Here is an 11815-nt window from a genome sequence, read left to right on the forward strand (position 1 = left end):
AGTACCATTTATTTCTATATATTATACAATATTTTATTATATTATTGCTATTTTATTATTCTTATTAGATAAGAACTAAATAACCCTGATGGTGACCCCTTAGAGAATTTGCATTCTGTTGTTCCAGACTTATGATTTTCCAACATATTTGATCTTTTTTTTTTTTTTTTTTTGTGAAACGCATAGAAACTTTTGCAATATGCACTATAATGTACAATACTGTAAGTAGAACCTATTATTATTATTATTATTATTATTAATATTATTATTTTTATTATTAAACACTTTGCATCAGCAGTAGGCCCTACACATACATTGATTATGCATCCTTATATTTTTTCCTATTTTTTGGCTGACTCTGAACTTAAGATTGGGATACGACAGTTTAAGTGTTTGCAGGTGCAGATATAATCTCAGGATTCATGAAACTATGCCATCTGCTTATATAGTCAATAGAGTCAGAGGATGCGATCAATTGAAATGATGCACTTCTTAAGGTTCAAGAGAAGTTGTTATTGACAACAACCTACAGTACTTTAACAAGACAAGACTTAACGTAATTAAGATTTAATGTCTGTGCTGAAATCTGGAGTAATCCACAAAAATTCAATCCACATATTGAAATACTTTTTTACTGTATATAGGTTGTTTCAGTTGACCTTTATGAAGAGTCAGTCATTCAAAGAAACTGACCAATGAGGATATTTTTAATTAGTGAGGAATATTCACATGTTTGTGTATTGCACTATTGTTTTGTGGGACCTTGGCAACATTACAGTATCTGCGGATGAGGGGGGAGGGGGGAGTAACAGGATGGTCCATTTAGTTGTAAAACTGCAAGGAATATATTTTTGTATAAGCATGCATTTGAAATGAAGTTTGTAAAACTCTATACAGACAGATGTTGCTTGCTTTTATAATAATATTCAAGAGAAATACAATGAGGTCGATTGAAATGACTGGTATTTACACAGGCCCGTAGCCAGGTTCTTCCAAGGGGGAGGGGAGTTTTCTGGGCGTGAGGTCCACAGTCGAAGCCCCGGTGGGGTTGCCGAAACCCCCAAAGCAAGAGGATTTTTGTGCTTTATGTGTCTAAATAATGCTATAAAAGCAGATATGTTTGAAAATGTCTGTGTTTGGATGAGTCTGCAGTGCATTAGTTGGGTTGGAGGACTTATTTGGGAAATTTAAAGAGGGGGTTTTGCCAGAAAAGAGGGGGTTTGCTAGAAAAGGGGGTGCTCCCGAACCATAAAAACCACCCTGTATACGGGTCGTTTAGTAGCTTTAGTTAGTAGCTCCCTGCTAATATGTACTGTAGCTCAATCCTACTGTATAGCAATTATGATGTGTACAGTTCAGCTAATAGTATAAAGATCAGTGTTTACCATGACATGTCAGTGTTTACAATAATGTGTCAGTGTTTACAATATAGAGTGCGAGTATTCACAGTGGTGTAAATCATAGCACTTTATAGATAGGTGAAAAAGTGCAGCTCTGTGCGTTTGCCAGAAGAAAGTATGCTATTTACACCAACACATGCATTTTTGTATTGTACGTACATATTTGAACATAACAGATACATTATATAGTATGTATTACAGTATATACATCATACATTGATTCTAAGCATCTGATTAGTTAAGACTGGGAATAGAAAGATTCCCCTCAAAAATAGTACTTTTCGCCTCAACAAGACCACAGTTTCTTTTCAGGACTATGTACATGGTGTACCACAAACATTAAAATTTTAATTGATGTATTGTACAGTAGGCTTACAGACTTTGATATTAACAAAGTTCTTCCAAAGAACATTGGAACAGTAATTATTGTAAAGTAGCTGGATATTGGTGATGATTGGATTTTTGTCCTTTTCAATTACTGTAATAGGCTAATAACTGACAGTAATTAAGTATACAATGTAATACAAATATTCAATTTTATTAACACAACACAAACAGTATACAGTAAAACTTTGAATATAAAGGGAATATTTTAATCCACCTGTGGTGTACATCCTTTGGTTTGAAGACTCAAGTATAACAGGAAGGTTACTGAGTTATACTGACTTGTGATTGGTTGATTTCAGGAAGTAATAATGAAGAAAAATCCAAAATTAGACGGATGTCAATCACGATGCGGAAACATTCTTTGGTCATTTACAAACTGGAGTGAATAGATTCATATTCTTATTCTTTTAGAGGAAGTAAATTAAGAATTTAACTGAACTGTAGAGGTGCATTGGACTACTGTATAATATGTATCATGATTTAAAATCAATTTTATTCTCATTTAAACACATATGACACATATATTTGACGCTTAAGCAGGGCACACAATTTGTGACTGAATTTATCTCTTAAAAAAATGATCTGTTGTGTGTGCTTAATCTCATAGCATTCTCCACAGCAGTAGGACGCAGTGTGTACCCATCGGAATACTTAAAGCCACGCCCTGGTAGAAAAAATTTGGCCTAGTTCAGTCTAGGTGGATAAACCCGGCTCAACTCACCGGGTTTATCCATGTGCCAGTCTGAACTGGATGGCTTATCTCAAGCCGGGTTGTGTTCCTATAGTAACTAGGCCTGACGCGCCATCGTATTTATCTTTTCTAAGCCGGGCTTTCATCGTTGCGAGGGGTCTTGCATTGACTTTGAGTAAAAAAATGACCAATCAGCATTATGTATGTATGCTGAGAGCGAGCGTATGTTTCGCGAGCAACGTTTCGAAACATGCTTCCTGCTTACGGTTCAATATTATGCAAATACTCGCGCCTGGTTAATCCCGCTAGTCTGAACGCCCGGCAAAGATAAGCCGGGCTTAACTCAAGCCCGGCTTATCTCCAAGTCTGAACGTAGCCTTTGTTTGATATGTTGTACAACTTATTTTTTTGTACTGTAAGACACACAGAAATCTGACGAAAAACTTGGAAATGATTAATAATATACAGATTTTTACCTATATTATATCAAGGATAGACACAGTACCCCCTTTTCCCTCATATTTTAATGTTCAAAAATCTGTGTTTTAAACCGTTACAAGTTTTTTTCTGTCAAACACCCCTCACCTTTAGAACATACTGTAAAGTTCTACTCTCAAAATACTGATGGCGTTAGGATTGATTATTCGAAGGTTGTTGATTAATGAAAATATTCTGTTATGAAATTTAATTAGCAGAGGTTCAAAGCGTTTCAGTGTGTATGTAGTTGTGAAATGTCACTAGTGTGTTAACAATTACATATTAACTGTGTGTTTCCGTTTAAATGAAAGAAAATCAAATTTTATGTCATATGTTATTACATGTTAAACTGCAAAATAACAAAAGATAAAAAGGTACTATAAAGCTGTACAGTTGTGTGTAGGAGGTCACTGATAGGTTCAGTATTGTGAGTTTCAGTACAATGCGGATGTATGAAGACAAGTACACAAGGACATATATACCCTTGACACTGACAGTACTTCCAGGTAATTATCCTCACAGCACAGGTTGCCCTTGATAATTACCCCAAGCAGTGTACCCCTGGACAACTACCCTTGAATCATTTTTACCAACCACCGTTCTCTCAATATTGTTATCCCTAATCTATCCCAGGTTAATTAGAACACTTATGAATACAAAGTGGTTGTCCTGGTTACGTTACGGCACTGGGGATAATACATGAGGAAGTACTGTACTTGTCCTTAAAACCCTGTAACTAGTTTTGAACCACAGTAAATGCTGTGGTAGGATGTATGAAACAAGTAAGATTTATAAAACAGTTCACTTTCAAAGACAATGTTGTTTTATATGTTGTCAATATTTTAATTTAATTTTATTATTTTTTTATTATTTTATTATAACATGTTAATATTTTTTGATTTTTTTTTTAATTGTTAATGTTATGATTTTATATAGAGTATTTCTTATGATATAAAATAGTTTGGTTATGTTATTTTCTTTAGAGGATTACAAGAAGATATGTTGACTTTCATTCTATTTTTTTTTTTTGTAGGGATAACCTGCCAAAGCATGTCAAGGGATGCTAGAACATTAACACCATGTCTTGGAGTCTGATTGGGACGTCCGGTAAAGTCCATCCTCTTCCACAGTCTATGGTGTTTGTAGGACGTGAAGACTGTGATATAACAAGCGCAGTAAGTCACTAAAAACCAGAAGATCCACTAATTAGTCTTAAATAAAACAAAAAGACAGTAACTCCGAAAAGTAAAAAAAAAAAATAAATAAAATGAATAAATAACAGAGACAGAAACATTTTGAGATTCAACGTTTCAATCTATTTGATCATTATCAAGAATTCTTGATAATGATCAAATAGATCCAAATGTTGAATCGCAAATGTTTCGGTTTGTCCTCGGAGTTGCTGTCTTTTGTTTGATGTAAGTCACTTAGTCCACTATGTTTTTTCATTGAACAAGTGCCAGATATTTCCAATATTTTCAACAAGGATAACTTAAATTTGTTGGTAAAGCAATTGAATAGTAGTTTAAAAAACATTATTTCAACAGGAAAAATAGTTGCTTGGGATACAGTATGAGAGCTCATTTGTATTCAATATATTTACCATTGGCCTTTCCCTTACTAAAGTTTAATTTTATAGTTATTCTCTATAATTATATAGAGTATGTATTAGTTATTATGTAATGTACTGTATTTCTTGAATCAAAATTAAATTTTTGTTATTCAAATACCAGTAGTAGCGGTAGTCACTAAATTTGATTCAAAAGAAAGATACATTAATTGTTTTCCATGAAGGTAAAAAATGTATGCATCTACTGCCCTCTAGCTGCTGTTCATTTTAAATGTCAGTTAGGTTGAGCTTTGTTCAATGATAGTCTCGTTCAACTGTTACAGTATTACAATTAGCCGATGATAAAGCTAATGAGCGATTTTGATTATTTTGTTCATTTATTAGCGCAAAATTTACATTTTAAAATCAATTATTTTATAAAATCAAAAGGTATAATCTTAGAATATTTATAAAATAAACTAACCTTCGTGAATTGTTTAAACCTCTAAACTACTGTAGCTAATATCTCGACAATATGTACCATTTGCGCCATCATTTTTTAATTTTTTATTTCAGTCGAGAAGCGTTGATAAGCGACATGCAGTCATCAACTATGACAACTATAGCAATGTTTTCACAATCAAAGATATAGGAAGTTTAAATGGGGTAAGATTTTATTCCTTCCTTTATAGTTCCAGGTGAAAATACCTACATTAGTTTTTGCTTATGTCCAGTGAATAAGAATGACCTCTGTAAAGTTGAAATGATGATAAGGTATGGTGTCGGCATTTGATGATTTCCCAGTGGATTTGTAAGTGCCAGATAATACCGGTGGAATTATGTAATGGAATGTTATAAGCTTTACTTGGTTACTCGTTGATTAATAGGTACATTACTCTGAGTTTGTGATTTATTACTACTGGATGATTCATAAGCATTTGTGGGTGTCTTTGTGATATCTGAGTACAACTGGTAGAAATTGTATCTGCCATGATGTACAGTATATGAGACCTCATGCTGGACAAATCATTATGATTTTAAAGCTCTGTCATGACATGCCTATATAGTATATGTTCATCATGCCCATATTGAGGCATGTCAGAATTTGATAGTCTGGTCAGGGCTTAATTAATAAATAAACTTTATTATGAATGCTGCAATGTATTAAATCTTCTATCTTTATAGAAAGTTCTGTTTGGTGTAAATTTGCATTATTAGAATTAACTTCTTGGTTAGATTTAACAATAAACACCAGTATACTTCATCTCTGTTTTCTTTAGCTATAAATTTTACATCATCTAATGACCTTTGACTTTAATATTGCATGAAATGATTTAATCTGTACTGTATTTCACTCAGTGTTACACTGCATATGTTTATGTACATCATTCATAATTGTGACAAAGTATGACTGGAAGATTAATAGAGCGGTTGAAACATAAAGTACCATACTTTTAGTTTTTAGGCTGTGGTTCAATGTCACCACTTTCTACTTAGTGAATTTTTGACAGAGTCTCAATACCTTCGTTTTTGCGGCTACAAAAAATTTAGAATGAATTGCCTGTACGCAGTAGAGTACATCTCAAAATAGATGGCCATCATGTAAATACAATTCTTCCACATACCATACTCGGCAGTATGTACAGTATTTTGAGTATAGTGGGTTATTATGGAACAAATCCATGATTATTAAAACAGGAAAGACAAGGAGACATGGAAGCAGTTTTGTAATCTATTTTACTTTTAGGAAATTGTCAAAAGAGGCAATAAAAAAAAATCTATTCCTGGATCCACCACCCTTAAGGGTTAATAGAGTGTTTGATGATATGCATTGGAATTAGATATACAGTAATCCAATCAGTTGTACTTACTTTTTACTGTTTAGGTTATCTTAGAAAATTGTGTCAATTTCTGCTCTCATTGAGATGTCTATTGTGTGTGTTTTATTGTTCTTTGGACTAAATAAATTAAATAAAACATATCCCATCAAATACTATGCATATAGTATTTTGCTGCAATGCATTTGGCTATGATATCTAAAGGAATAGAAAAAATTCAATGTATTCTACAAGTAGTGGGCAATGCCCAATATGAGGAGCTTCTTTACGACAGCAAATCTTAAGTACACTCAGACTTAGAGATTGAAGTGCCTTGCCGAGTTGAATTCCACACTGGTAGAATTTGTAGAACGAACATTACTCCAAATAATAAGAGGGAGGCCATCCTCAGTAACGTTTGTTAGATATTATTTAAACATAATAAGGATGACCGAATTAAGGTTGAAATGCTGAATCATGGTTTCCCTCTCTTAGTACATCTGTTGGTAGAATTTATGCTAGTAAAACATTCTCACCTACTGTAATAATTAAAATATGTTTGTTTATGTTATGTTTTAAGTCCTGCCCAGGCTTTCAAATTTTTTTTGACATGCCTAATATGGTCATAATGGCAGAATATGACCATATATAGGCACATCATGACTATATATGGGCATACAACAGTTTTTTGTCAAAGAAAAATTGGTTATCTGGACAGAGCTTCTTAGCAGTGAAATAAAATCTATCATATAACATTCACTGCAGTTTTCTTGCAGTAATGGAGAAACTGTGAAATAACCTATTATAATGTAATTGTTTTTCTGTTCGTTTTACAGACTTTCATTAATGAGGCCCGCATACGTGAACAGACGTACGTGAATCTAGCACGCGGTGATCGAATCCGGTTCGGCTATGATATCCTTGATATATTTGCCACTGTACCTGACCTTAACTTAATGTAGGTTATAGGATCTGAAAATCAGCTGAAAGGTCACTCATGCGGAACGGAATAGCATTGTTTTTGGCGACATATGTTACCAAGGCATCACAAGCTTCGTTTAACTTTCTTCTTTGGTATTCCTGCTCAGAGATCACACAAATTATCTCTTGTTTGCATTGTTTCTCATCACTATCTGTTGATGAGAGAAAAATTCCAATTGTAAGAAAAAAACCTTTGATTTTTTTGCGATTAAAATTAGAACACAGAAGGAGGTTTTGATTTCTGGAACTGAAAAACTTGTACCAAGCTGTTTTTGAGTGAAGCCGCAATAATTAGCTTTTTGGATTTATCATCTGATTTTCTGATCTGTCTGTCAGTAGTTGTGTTGCCATGGCGGCCAATTAAGTAGGTGTTTTCTTTATTAAAGTTGTTGTTGCTTATTTAGTTTGATATAGTTTTTGTAAATATTATTACTATGATAATTTATGATTTCAATTTTCATTGTTTTTATGGATCTACATGTTATTAATATTATTTTATTATCCCATACACATTTATTTAGTCTATTATGTTCACTAGATTGAACCTTCCTTAAATCACATCATGTATACTGTACCTTGTTGATTTAATCATGGACCTATTAATATTTAAGATCTTATTAATAGGTGCATGATTTAATCTTGCAGTCTAGTCTTTATCATTATTTACTATTAATCTCTACTTCATTTATTTCTAAGAAACCAATGCATCGAATAACAAGCCTTATGTAATCAATAGAGATAATGATAAATAAGAATAGCTTAGTGCAAATATACAAGGTTGGAAATTTGGAGTGGAACCATAGCCTTGTGGTTAAGATGTTTACTGTCCATTCACAGGTTCCGGGTTCGAATCTTTTAGGATTTTTATGCACATAACAGGGGTCCCAAGTCTCCCGAAATCGCAAGGATCTCCCGGAAATTTGGATGGCCTCCCGCACTCTCATCAACAAGCAGAAAATCTCCCAGAATATAACCTACCTCTCGCAAATTCATAATATTTGCATGTTTTTACAATACTACTGTATTATTAATTGTCTTACTGAAGGCTGTGCCGATGGGTATTGCCATGTGCAGCCAAATAAAATTTAATATGTAAGGAAGTTCATTTAACCAGATCGCCCGGACAGGGGTGGCGCCACTATTTACCCAAGGGGGGGGGGTGGGTAAGGGGTGAACGAGTGGTCAGATTTCCCCGACGAAAGCAAAGTGGGCGTGGTTGAGCTTAAAAAAGATTAAAAGGTTTCGAAAGTGGTCCAGGGGCGAAGCCCCTGAAATTTTTGACAATTTAGGGGTTTCAAAGTCTTATTTAATCGATTTTAAGGTCTCCTAATATGTAGAAAATACATATAATATTTTTTTCTCCCCGGCGAATTGTGCTTTTTCTCCCTGACAGCCCCCACACCCCGATTTCTTCCTACTTCCTAGGGCCCCTATCATAACTAAAATAACGCCACTCTCTAATCATGTGGTTAGAAGAAAAAATAATAAAACATCAAAGGCTGTGCATATTGTTCTGATGTTTTTACATAAATCCTGAGTTGTTTATTGGTGGAGTTAGATTTACCCTCTGACCTTAAACTTCAGTCTTGCTATCTTAAAGCACTATCCATCGATTTGCTTTACCTCTTTAGCTTCTCAACTAATAAAAGCATTCTTTGTTTTATAGAAATATAATACCTTCATGGTTTATCCATTGTTAATTAATTAGGGAGGAAATCTTTCTTGTGATATATTGGTAATTAGAGAGTAACTTAATGATTTGTTTATTTCTTTAAGCTATTTGCCTATCACTAATCAGCATCATATGTATCAAACATTGTTAATTAGTGTTAATTATTGTTATTGCTGGTGTTTCACTCTTAAGGCTCAGTCAGTCAGAGCAAAATCATAGGTCACTTCACACTATTTTACTTGGTGTTCCTGAATGCTCATGGTCGTCCTATGTGAAGGCCTATTTAGTTTGATAATCTGCAGTTTTAAACTTACCTAGTTAGTCTAACAATAACATACAGTACTTGTTATTGTTGTTGTTATGTATTTTTCAAAAGCTATATTTGAATAGTTGTTATGTATCCCTTAATGTCATGACACATCCCGTGACATACCGTTTTGACCAAGACAACTCAGGTGACACCAACAGTACCCACCAATCAAAGGTAAGTCAAAGTATCATTTCTATTTGTAGTGTTAGTGACACTGGTCTCTAATGTTCTTTATTGTGATCAGGGAAGCTTTTTCCACATGATGAATGCTGCTATTAATTACAGTACACACAAGTCTGCATTCATTATCATTTCTGTAGTAGAGTATCCTAAATTGGTTGAATTAGCAAGCACCAAAATGAATCTGATTTGATTAGAATTATTTAGGGTATCCTCTTTATACTTGTGTTAGCAGAGCCTAGATTTTCTCAAGTCATGTTGACCGGACTGAAAAATTCCTTGATTTTATTATAAATTGACTCCATTCCCGAATCCTGAAACTTTATATTACTATGTTTTTGTCAGCTTTAGCTGAGTGTTTTACTAGCAATTATCACTTTCAAGATTTTCATGGTAAAAACTTGTAAATCACAATAAACTGAGTTCTTGTGATTGGTCTTTATTGAAAGTTTTAACTTATTTTATCCATATAGTGTAAATGCAGTTCAGTGCTTTCATAGTATTTGAAGGTTTTTGTGAGTTTACACATGCTTTAGATTTTAGTAAAACCCAATGATATTTGTCCAATTTGCAAAGTAATGTAATTTTTTTTGCATTTGCCGTACTCTTCTGTTTATCCAATAATGTCTTTAGTGAGGACGTTGTTCTATAGCTGCATAATCTCATAATTGCTCAAGTCATTAAGGTTTTCATCCAGGGATGTATGGATACAGCATCTAATTTCACATCATCCCATTGATGAAATTCAAAATGATCACCAGGTTGAAGTATCAGGAAAAAAATGAGTAAAGTTGAAAAGTGCAAGAGGTCTTTCTAAACGCTGTAGTAATAATATGCTAATGCCAATCTCATGCTTAAGTCCACTGTGTTATCAAAAGTTTGTAATCTAAAGTAAAAAGCATTTCTTTCTGTTCAGTTCACTTCTACTCTTTTCAAATCTGTATATTAATTTTAACCTTCTAAAGTTGTCTCTTTTCCAATTGTTTTAATTACTGTACTTTTTCATTATACACTTGATTGTTTCATTTCTTCTTGATATCTTTCCATTCTTTCCTTTTCTTCTTCTGCCTACCAATAAAGGAGAAGGAAGGAGTAAGTACTGAACAAGTAGCAGATGAGGAGGATAATACTCCGGTACAAGATGTAAGATATGTTTAAGCAATAATGTTACATTTCAATCAGATGTCTACATGTGAAGTGAATGCAGCCAGCTAGAATCAGGGCTGCCTAGTAGGGTACTGTATTTGGGTGGGGTTGTCCTGTTGTCTTATCCTCTGGGGGAGGGGTGTTTACAAGCTAACCTACAGTATTAAATATGGAGAATCGTACAATTATTTTAATAATTAATAAAAAATGCACACAAAGGGTTAAATAATGAATTAAAAAGAATTATTTGGCAGCCCTGGTTGAATTTGTTAAGAGAACTGGTGTAAACTGTTTATTGTATGTACCAGTAGCACACACACATCATTCACCCATGTATAATAATTCTTATCTTGTGTGTTTCACATCATAACTAGCACTTCCCTAGTGTAGATTAATAATCACTAAACTTATTTTTGTGAAAATCAATTTCATAGCACTCTATAATAATAGGTATTGTTTTGTCCTGTTATTTATCTCACATGATTTGATTTTTCAATATTATTATATTTAGTAAGTGCTGTACTATTATTCTTACCATAATATAACCCCTAAATTGTCTTCATATGCTTCCAAATCTGAGATAATATATAAAGAAATTATTGACATTAGGATAAAAGTAATTTCTTCCCTTCTTCCCTATTAGGATATTAAAACTTTTAAATAAATAATTAAATAAATTTAAAAAAAAAAATTGGTTGTATATTTTCCTTTGAAGTACAGTGTCTTGTCGATGCGCTATGAAACTTTTTACAGACAGATACCAATGGACAACCAATTTTCAGTATTATTATTCATCATTAATTAGTAATGATAACTAATTAGTGTTAATTAATATCTTGATCAATTAGGATGCAGAAGATGAGGAGGTATCCATGATTCATTCAGAATCTCTTTCTGACCATGTAAGTCTGATGTCAGGCTTGGAATGTGCATTTGAAGAATATTGCAGAATCGGGAATGTATTTATTTATTTGTCTAAAAGGCTTGTTTTTTTAAAAATAATTTTGTTTGTTATCTGAATTAAAGCAGGTGAAAGGTGCTTGCTATTGCATTTTTGCTTCTTCCATTGACAACTTCACTTTCTAAAATTAGAAATTTGGTCTTTATTTTTTATCTTTGTTCTGAATTCTTACATTTTTTCTTATTCCTTATATTATTGTTCTTATTATTGTTTTATGTTCTGTATCACATTTTCCCTATTATTC

At 33.2% G+C, this 11815-nt stretch overlaps 1 protein-coding gene across 4 annotated transcripts in view; it reads left to right on the forward strand.

The window, feature by feature from the left end:
- LOC117111679 (centrosomal protein of 170 kDa protein B-like) overlaps window positions 1-11815 on the forward strand; it is a 29336-nt gene that overhangs the window by 8870 nt on the left and 8651 nt on the right. For 3 of the 4 annotated variants that reach the window (XM_033254656.1, XM_033254655.1, XM_033254657.1), the window contains 4 exons: window positions 3989-4130; window positions 5081-5170; window positions 7158-7236; window positions 9394-9458. In XM_033254656.1, coding sequence (XP_033110547.1) covers window positions 4035-4130; window positions 5081-5170; window positions 7158-7236; window positions 9394-9458 — 330 coding nt within the window. In that variant the 5' untranslated portion in view covers window positions 3989-4034. Of the gene's footprint in view, window positions 1-3988; window positions 4131-5080; window positions 5171-7157; window positions 7237-9393; window positions 9459-9785; window positions 10608-11458; window positions 11513-11815 lie in introns of those variants that run through there. The other variant, XM_033254658.1, reaches the window with a different exon arrangement.

This window comes from Anneissia japonica, unplaced genomic scaffold, assembly GCF_011630105.1.
Source record: "Anneissia japonica isolate Jap-2015-1 unplaced genomic scaffold, ASM1163010v1 scaffold287923_len1623670_cov205, whole genome shotgun sequence".
Lineage (NCBI taxonomy): Eukaryota > Metazoa > Echinodermata > Crinoidea > Comatulida > Comatulidae > Anneissia > Anneissia japonica.